This window comes from Nicotiana attenuata, unplaced genomic scaffold (assembly GCF_001879085.1).
Source record: "Nicotiana attenuata strain UT unplaced genomic scaffold, NIATTr2, whole genome shotgun sequence".
Classification (NCBI taxonomy): Eukaryota; Viridiplantae; Streptophyta; class Magnoliopsida; order Solanales; family Solanaceae; genus Nicotiana; species Nicotiana attenuata.
The window spans coordinates 101,837-111,898 of NW_017673404.1; the positions used below are offsets into that span (position 1 = coordinate 101,837).

At 34.2% G+C, this 10,062-nt stretch overlaps 1 protein-coding gene across 1 annotated transcript; it reads right to left on the bottom strand.

The window, feature by feature from the left end:
- Positions 1 to 5,340: 5,340 nt before the first annotated feature.
- Positions 5,341 to 6,546, bottom strand: LOC109216295 (PLAT domain-containing protein 3-like). The gene is made up of 2 exons (XM_019380438.1): positions 6,368 to 6,546; positions 5,341 to 6,056 (listed from the first exon to the last, which is right to left on the bottom strand). The coding sequence occupies exons 1-2, from the start codon at positions 6,452 to 6,454 to the stop codon at positions 5,577 to 5,579; spliced, it is 567 nt and encodes a 188-aa protein (XP_019235983.1). The 5' UTR covers positions 6,455 to 6,546; the 3' UTR covers positions 5,341 to 5,576.
- Positions 6,547 to 10,062: the final 3,516 nt, after the last annotated feature.

Consider the following 10,062-nt stretch of genomic DNA (forward strand, 5'->3'; position numbering starts at 1 on the left):
TCATTCAGAACCATCACCTCCGTCTGTATTTGACCCTTCTGATAACCAAGACACCCCTTCACTTATCTCAAATCCTTGATAAAAAACCTCCCTCTTCCAAAAACTTTCCTCATTCTCTAACAAATCTCCGATTTCTCCATGGCCAAAAGAAACCCTTCTTCTGCAACCAGACGAAGCCGTAGGTTTCAAAAACCTCTTACTACAGAAGAAACGATGGATGTAGAATCATTTATTGATTCAGAACTTCTCAAGACTGACAATGATAGCAGTGCCTCATCTGAAAATCACCCCATTAGCCAGAAAAAGGTCGAAAAGCGACCCAAGGAGCAAACCCCCAAAAAGGCTGCATGCAAAATGGGCAAGGTAGAACGCTTGGATTTTGGTCCGGAAGACAAGTTGATCTTCTATGGCCCCAGTGAAAAGGCAAGGTTTGAGTCCTATAAGTCAAAATCCATAGCTTATGGACGTTGTGTAAGTCTCTTTCTCTTATGCAAAGTCTTCATTGTGATGTGACTGCAATTTTTATTTTCAGCATTTTTCCCCTGTGTTTGAAAATTCTGTGTATGAAGAACCTGTGATAATATTTTATGCAAATCTGTTTGTGAATGATAAGGATGACTTAGAATCTATGGTCTTAGGTACTAGAATTGTGTTGGACTCCTACCAATTTGAAAAAAAAATTTCTGCCAAATTTAGCGGATATGATGTGTTTGTCCAAAATTCTTGGCCCAAAGACTTTGACGTGTCTCTTAAAGAAGCCAAAATTTTCTTGTCTGATAATCCCCCTGATATTGGCCCCAAAAATCTAAAGTTTGAACATCGGGTTTTGGCCCACATGATTGCCACTAATCTACTTTCCAGGTCTGGGTCCCTACGGTCTTTGTCCACTAGAGATATCTTTGTCCTCTACTATCTGATCAACAACAAGCGTCTTAATTGGTTTGTATGGATTCGTCAATATATGCTTGAGAGTATTAGGGATATTTCCTCTTCTGCTGCTTGTCTGCCCTATGGTATTCTTATCTCTCATATTCTGAAAGTTATGAAGGTTGACTTGGCACCCTTTACACCTAAGCACATCTCCAGTACCTATGATAAAACTGCTTTATCTATTATGGGTTACTCATTGGGTGAAAATGGATAGGTTAAGAGGGCCAAGGTCGAAAGTGCTCCAGCTCCGGTAGATGTTCAAGTTGATCAACCAGTTCCTCAGTCGACTACCTCCCAAAGTCTTCCACACATTCAACAACACCTTGATGAAGTCAAGCTACAGCTGGTGGGAATGAAAGAACAGGTAGATAAAATCAGAGCAGTCACTAAGGAGACAGGTTCAGATGTAGCGAAGCTACGGATAGACATATGGGATACGAGGAGACATGGAACCAGGGCCTTCAATTCCATGTCTGAAAAAATGGAAAAGCTCGTCAAAGATGTTGACAACTCCTATGACTCCTTCTGCACCAAAGTGATCAACACCCTGAAATAGTTTCTGAGACGTCATTAATTATCTCTGGTTGTTTTTGTGACAAACAACTTATGTTTTTTTGTTGTTTTTTTATGGTGGCCTTTAGACAATTATTTTTTTGGTCTGTACTAAAGCCTCTGCTGAAGGCATTACTACTCTAACCCATTTTAGTATGTTCATTATATTGCTCTGTGATTTTGTATATTATATTATATTACTCTTTCCTTTTTTTATTGATGTCAAAGGGGGAGAAAAACAGTGAGTAAACACTCAGGGAGAGACATGAGCACAGAGTTACAAACATAGTAACAATTCAATTCAAGGGACGCACTAGCTCAGTGGGAGCAACTCCTGAAAAGGCTGAAAAGGGAAGTATATTAACTTTTCTTAAACTTGTTTACTCCTTCTTGATTGTCATCATCAAAAAGGGGGAGATATATAAGTTTTAAGATTAAGTTTCAATGATGACAATATTATCTTATGTTATATCAGGACAAACAAAAAGGAGAGAATAAAGATGATTAGCAAGATTGCTACTGGTTTCCAAATAAAGGAAGAATTGAGAATTAGTTACTGCATTAATGATCAATTAAGAAGCAGATTGAATCATCCTTTCAAGGAAAGAATGAAGATTCAGTTACAGCATTGATGATCAGATTGACTTAATCAAGGGAACACAGATTACCAATCAAGATCACTCCAGCTTCGAAGAACACGATTACGAATTAATCTCTCCTTGAATTCAGCTATGACAAGGAAGGTCACATTCGAATCTAGGCCAGTCAAAGAGCAAGATTCAAAGAGGCACCTCTTGGGTCAAATCCCTTAATTAAAGATCTTGTGCCTCCAGTTTCGGATAAGACTCAACGGCTCTTTTCTCTTGTATAAGAAGGCTGCTCTCTCAAGAAGAAGATCACGCAACTACAAAAAGTGTATTCCAAATCTGTCTACTTCTTAGTTCAAACACTGTAATTCTAGTTATCAGTGTCTCAAAAGATAGAGAGATCTAGAGTACAAAAGAAAGTTGTGTCAATTGATTAGAACTCAATTGCTGATTCTATACGTTGGTGGTAAACATGAAAACCATCAATCTTGTAACTTTATTCAATGATCTTAAGGGAACCCTTGTGACCCAAGGGAACTGGATGTAAGTACCACAACGGTACCGAACTAGTATAAATTGTGCGTGTCTTACTATTGCTCTTTACTGCTTTTACTCTTTCTGTCTCGTGGTTAGTCAACTAATACCTATATTAGTCGACTAAATTTTAATTAGGAAAAAATTCACCCCCCTACCCCCCCCCCCCCTCTTGTAGTTTCAGAAGTAAGGATAATTAATCTCGGAATTAAATTTAAGAAGAGTTTATCCCATGTTTGGTTGGAAAAAAATTGCAGTATAATTAATCTTGAGATTAGTTATCCCGGAATTGTAGTATTGTTCCATAGAAAAGTGGAATAACTACTCCCGAGATAATTAATTCTGGGATGACTTCTTTCCAACCAAACCACCCCTAAAAGTGGAACAAAGATCATATGAGGTTTTACTGAACTTGATTATCCAGGAGGTGGTGCTAAGGGGTAGTATTGAAGCCAAAACGAGCTAGGAAGGTTTTCCGTCCCAGATAGTATGGTGGGAGTTAGTTAACCAAGTTATGATGTGTAGTAGCTGAAACTTGCTCCTCTTTTTAAAACTGGTAGGCTAATAGTTTAGGAGATTTTTTTTTGTATTGAGCTGTAAATATTCTCTTTTGGTAATTGTGTACGGGTAAAATCGGGGTTAATGTCTACCCCGATTCCCCACTAACAAAACGGAAGAAGGGCACCGTGCACGAGATTGTAATCGAGGTTAGAGACCCCTCGTATCAAGATTCAGGAAGAGTGAACGATGTGCTACTCATCGGATATGGTAAAGCGCCCCGGGCCAAGAATGAGTTCTAAGACCTCGAGAAACACGGTAAACGGTTACACAGGACAGATAGAGGGTCGTGATATTCACACCCAACCGGACATCACGGTGCGGATCTCGCTCGATGTCAGTTATGAATTAGTAATTAACTAGAAAGGAGGATTTTTACCTTTTTTAGACTTATACTAGGGATGAAATGCTCCTACTATATAAAAGGGAGGTAATGTTCCTACTATATATAAGGGAAGTCTTTCTTTTGTAAAACACATTGTAACACGCAAATCAAAGCATTACAAATTTATTTTTTGCTTTTTAGCTACTGTTAAAGTTCTTGTTCACTTAACGTGTTCTTCTTTCATGATTGGGCTCGAACCGAGGGTCCGATCGAGGACAAGGTCATTATTTGATCTAAGATCAGGCTTGGCCATAAGGACACAATTAGTTTGGTCGTTTAATTCATTTTTATTTCATTTATCTAATATTCTTAGTTGTTTGTATTGAATCAAACCGCGTATCCTTAAAACCACGTACAAATTTAATTGTTATCCTATTTAGGGGTAAACCTTAATAAAATTATTTATTTACAAAAAAAAAAAAAAGGATCGTTTCCCAAATGAAACTGTGGTTCGTAAAATACTTATCAAAGAATTGTTTTTCCTTTTCCTTGATTTATTCTTAGCAAAGAGTTGAAAGCAAAATAAAGGACAGGTTCCTTTTTAGTACGCGCTTGGTGCTTGTTTGAAGGGGTCCTCGTCAATCAGCTGGCATTTTTCTAAATTTTAGGCTAAGAACGTGTGAAGTGGCCACTTGTTTGTTTCGCATTGATCAAAACATTCATAAATCGTCCCAAAAAAATCTCAGATATAATATCTGATTTATCAAGTCGTCCTTTTCTGGATGTCGGTTTGCAACAATAAGCTTTTAGGTTTTGACAATATAGGAAATTTATTTATCGATTCAATCATATATCCATTTCAGTTAGTTGATTACATTTTCATTTGACATGATTATTCAGAGAAAAATTAAAAAATGGATTTTTAAATATTTATTTCAAAGTATGTGAAATCATATTTTTCTTATGTATTTAAAAATAAGTGGTAGACGAATAAAAATAATAAAGGAGTAAAATATAGTAATCTCATTAAAATTTGACAAGTAGAATAAAACCTCTCCATAACATTATTTATTCTGATTTTTTTTTTTTTATGTTTATAGTGAATGATTGTTATACACCTACAAGAGGAGTTGACTTGTAGATTTTATTTGGCTACTATAAATAAGAATTATCTAAAAATTATTTTTTTTCTTTAATGCTACATATAAAAGATAAAAATTATATTCCAATTTAAAATCTCAAAAGATATGTATATCAATTAAGTTAATACATTATAAATTCATTAAAAAAAGTTGTCCAATGAAAAAGATATGTGCATATCTTTAAATATTAAACATTATGCACGATGAAAACTTTTGGGTCAATGAGTTGAAAATAACAAGCATATATTTTAATGAAATTGAGTGAAATATTTAGGTGGTACCCACTGCTTTCTAGTTTCTACTTATGAAAATCAAATTACTCAATAAAAGTAATATTTACGAAAGGACTAATTTTTTAATAATTGTTTCTGTCTTTGTCAAGATTTTCCTATTTTTGAGTAATATTTTTATGTGGAAAGATATGGAAAAATTAATTGCAAATGGACGTATATTCTTTTGGGTTCTAAATTTGGTTCCTCATATTCATAAAGTCTTGACGAAATATGCACAGCGCAGATACTCTGCCGACATTTCTATAACTTGTGTCATTACTTTGTTAGGTGACCTAATTATTGTAATCGTTTCAAGTTGAACTAATTCGAGCCTCTTCTAAAAATTTTGACAAAACATGTACAACAAATAGTGATAATATTTATTTAAAGCATGCAGAATCTAATAACATACTTGAAATATAAAATGGTGGCATAAGAAATAACGATGGGGCAAATCTTTATTTTTGCAATATAGTACTCATGAGCAAATGTATTGATTCTTATTATTCGCAAAATTATCAGGTCACCTTTATTACTCCACCACCACTCATAATATAAACACGAAAGCAACATTGACACATATTATATGTCATACTTACCCCTGATAGATTTCAGTCACAAAAGATACAACAGAGAAATGTGGGCCCAGGCCCATTAAAGCCCAATAACTTGAAACTTAAATCACAGAAACATGTGGAGTGGAATGAGTTTCGTAGACATCGGAAATGGACAGTTTCTCATCGGACTTGGTCTTCTTACAGTTGTCTCTAATGGCCGTGAGCTGATAAGGCGACGCATCAGTTGCGAGCCACTGCTCCACTTCGAAATTCTGTTTGTTGCATGCTTTATGGACTCCGGTGACGGTGACCTCCACGTAGTTACAGTACCATCCATGGCCTGGGCCAGTTCCGTCGGAAGTCAAGTTCATCTTGCAGACAGGCCCAGTCAAACATGGGCCTCGACCACTGAAGATATCCAAATTTCCTCTCTCGAAATAGTTGTAACCTGGGCCCATAAGCCCACCCCAAGCCTCGAGGTTCTTGATTCTAATGCCATATCCGTCGGCATCGTAGAGAGTCAAACTGATAATCGAATCGGTTCCACCCTTTATTATTGAACTCGTTCGGACGTAAGCTGTGTACACGCAATCATCATCCTGCGTTTGTTCAAAAAAATTAAATAGATAAATAAAAGAAGATAAAAAAAAGGTTAATAAGAAGATTGATATTAATTGGGAGTTCAAGTTACATTGGCTAAGTTATAAAGCCACTATTAGATCTTGAACGTGAAGGACTTAACCAAAACAACAACAAGTACAACTCAGTAACACATAAATCGAGTTCAGTTATATGAATCCTCACTAAGCATATTTCTTCGTTTAAATTAATATTAGACAAAGAATTTAACCCATAAAAAAGGAGAAGAAGAAGAAGATGGGATTATTGAGATTAGAGATAGGTAACTTACGGATCCGGAAATGGAGGAGATGGAGAAAGAGAAGAAGACGATGAAGAGAAGGAACCAGAAATGGTTGAAGTGAGCTGCTATTCCCATGTCTTCTCTTGAGCTTTCTCTGTTACTTTCTTTCTCTCTTTATCTTTCTAGCATATTGGAGTAGTTATTGAATGGGTACTATTTAATAGATCACATCAATGTTAGTGGGTGACATGATTTGTACTATTTTTATTTTTCCTGTCTATATTAATAATGAAGGGTCACATAATTTAGTAATGTACATAGTAGAACTGTACCTCGAGTTATACCCTTGGATTCATCCACGTCACGATGATCTTGAAACTCAATTTTAGCTCGCCTTGCAAAAATAGCTATATATATATATATTATATGATTTTAAGATATTCCTTTTAGCATGATTTGCACATTTACTTCTATGACTCCAACACTTATCCTGCTATTTTGATTAACTAATATAGTGTATGTAATGCCCTTTTTCTGTTTTGATATATCTCGATAAGTTTGACATAATCTTACAGATACTAATATGGGATTTGTTAACTTTAATTTAAATGTTATTTTGTAGATTGAAGTTATAGTTTAACCATCGAGATTTGATTGATATTACTTAAATTCCAATTTGACAAAAATGACTTCTAATTTTCTATCTTCACCTTTCTCACTTTTAACGGGCCAACTACTGTCCTAAAGAATTCTTCCATCTTTTGTTACTATATATATTTCATTTTACTATATATATTTCATTTGTATCATTTTCTTTGACGCTATATTACTCTCTCTACTCAAGTTTTACTATAATTTTTTTTGATATACTTAATTACCATTTATGTATATTTTAAAAAAATTAATGATAATAATTAGTGTCCTAAAATTACTCTAACATATCTTCTACTCTCCCACGTTTCTCTCTCCACATCCCATCCCCCTCCCCTGCGTATTTTGCACCCCCACGATTCCACCATTGACAACCACTAAAAAGCTTTGAAGCTATAAATTCGAATTTGGGTTTTCAAAAATATTATTTGTTTGAATTAGATGTTGTTGCAAAGAATTGAGAATTCTCTCTACGTCTCTCTATCTCTCTATCCCTAATTTCAGTAATGTAAAGCAAAGGAAAAGAGAGCAGCAATTCCACCATTGACAGCCATTAAAAAGCTTTGAAGCTTTGAATTCGAATTTGGGTTTTAAAAAATCATTATTTGTTTGGATTGGGTGTTGTTGCAAACAATTGGGAATATGGTTTGGAGTTTATATCTCAATTTTGAAGGGGTTTTGTGAAGATTAGACTTGGTTTTGGCTGAATTTCAGATTGAAACTCGAAGAAGAAGAAGAAGAAGAAGACATGATATACATTATATTTACGAAATTGTAGCAAAGTTGTAGAAAAAATGTATTCTGTTGTTTATACATTTTCCTTTATTTATTTAACTATTGTATGAAAGTTGAACAACATTGTATTAAAATTATATGTAAGTTGTATGATATTGTAGTTGTATATAACTGAGTAGAAATAATGAATGAAAATTGGAGATAAGTTGTATAATATATAATTAGTTGTATGAAATTTGTTTTTACTATGTATAAATCAGATACAAAATATCAAAAGACATATTTTATAAAATTTGTATTTAAGTTATATGTTATTATAGTTGTATTTAACTGGGTAGAAATAATGTGTGAAAGTTGTAGATAAGTTGTAGATGAGTTGTAGATAAATTGTATAATATATAATTAGTTGTATAAAATTTATTTTTACTATGTATAAATCAGATACAAAATATATAAAAGACATATTGTATTAAAGTTGAACGACATAGTGAATTCCTCCAAATTCATTGTAATTTCACAATTTATATTATCTCTGATTTGTTGATTTATTTTTCTGTTTTCTTCCAATTCACATATTTTCTCCTCCTCATTTTGAGTAACTGTTCTATGTGAGATTTCTCCTCCCATTAAAAGCATTTCAATTTTTACAATTCACAATAGGTCTGAGAAACTGTGCTAGTTTGGTGATTGGAGGACCACCAACTTGAACCGCGCATAACTTCTTGTGCAAAAAAAGGACTACGTAGCAATTAGAAAAACTAAGTTTGTTATTTTACATATTTTTAATAAATAAAAAACAATTACAAAAACCATATACATGCCCACCAAAAATATAGTTCAAGTTTTTAAAAATGCAACATTGCAACAAATACCTGTTAGATATGGGTTTTTTATTTATAAATTGTTTTAGATTTTTTTTTTGGGTGATTGTCATATATAAATTTGGTGATTGCCAGGGAATCAATAACTTTATATAAATGTATTTATTACCTTACAACTATTTTCTTCATCCCTTCCGTATGATTATTGATGAAACTCAAGTTGAAGTAAAAGGCACAACGTCTAAATAGGCTTATGTAGCCATTGTGGGGGTTCGAACTTAACGACATAAACTAAAATATCAGCAAAAATGAAGAAATAGTGTAATTGTGAGATAGTAATTAATAGGTAGCAAAATTTGTATTTACGGTGACTTGGTTGATGCACCTTAATTAGAATCAGGACATAATTGCAGCAGTCAAAGTACAAATTGAATAAAACTATTTAGTAAATCCGTTGATTGAAGGCACAAATAATGGATTGGGGGTCTTTTAAGGTAGATTGTATATATTTCGTAAATAAAACTTGTTTATGCCGGATAATTAACTAAACATAAATATGAAGGGTAATAAAGTTTCAAATAGTGTATATGAATGAAAAAAATCCCAAAATGAAAAGACTACGTTTTTCAACTTGAACTTAGAAGGGCCAGTAAAATGGGCCAGAGGTGAATTACCTTTTTTACCCTAAACCCTAAAAAAAATAAAGTCTAGACGATGTTGAAACGATTAATTTTTTCTTTTTCATGTTCACATGATTGATTAAAAAATCAGGCAAGGAATGCGCGTCAATGCTAATAAAGAAATTACAATGTGGGGATCCAAATTTGTATCGTATCCTTGATCAGTACTTCACACACCCCACGTTTTGCACATTCTTTTTCTTAAATTTAGTCGTTGAATATCTAGCAGGTTGATGATAGGCTATAATTACGTATTTTAGTTGCTTATTACACTCTTATTTACTGCACTTTAATTGAGTTTGAGCTTTAATCGCTAGTGTTTTGCACTAATTATGTATTTTATGCTTTGTAGGAGTTATTCCAAGCTATGTAGATGTTATAGAATGAATTCAAGTGATTTGGAGCTTTGAAGTCTGGTAAAAACCCAAGGAATCAAGGCGGGATCGTGTTCGGGGATCGACGGATGATAGTTAAGAACGAAACGAAGAATCGAGCGGGCATACGGCGCATTGTCTAGTAAAATGCGCATAACTACTCGCTCAGAACTCCGTTTGGGCTCCACAATATATCGTTGGAAAGCTATTTGAAAGGTCTACAACTCTCATGTTTTGCATTTTTGCGAATTCCCATTACCGCGGCACGCCACTGTGAAAAATTCCTGCAGCCTGTCAGAATCAGCTCTCTGAACTTCCCCACAAGCACACCGCATGGTGCGTCGCCCCATGTGGCACGGTAGTGCAAATTTTACAAAGTGATTGTGCTATTTTGCGCAGGAAAAGATGTTTCGTCTGGGACCCTAATTGGTATAAATACATGTAAAAACGCTATTTTGAGAAGGGGGGACATACTTTTGACA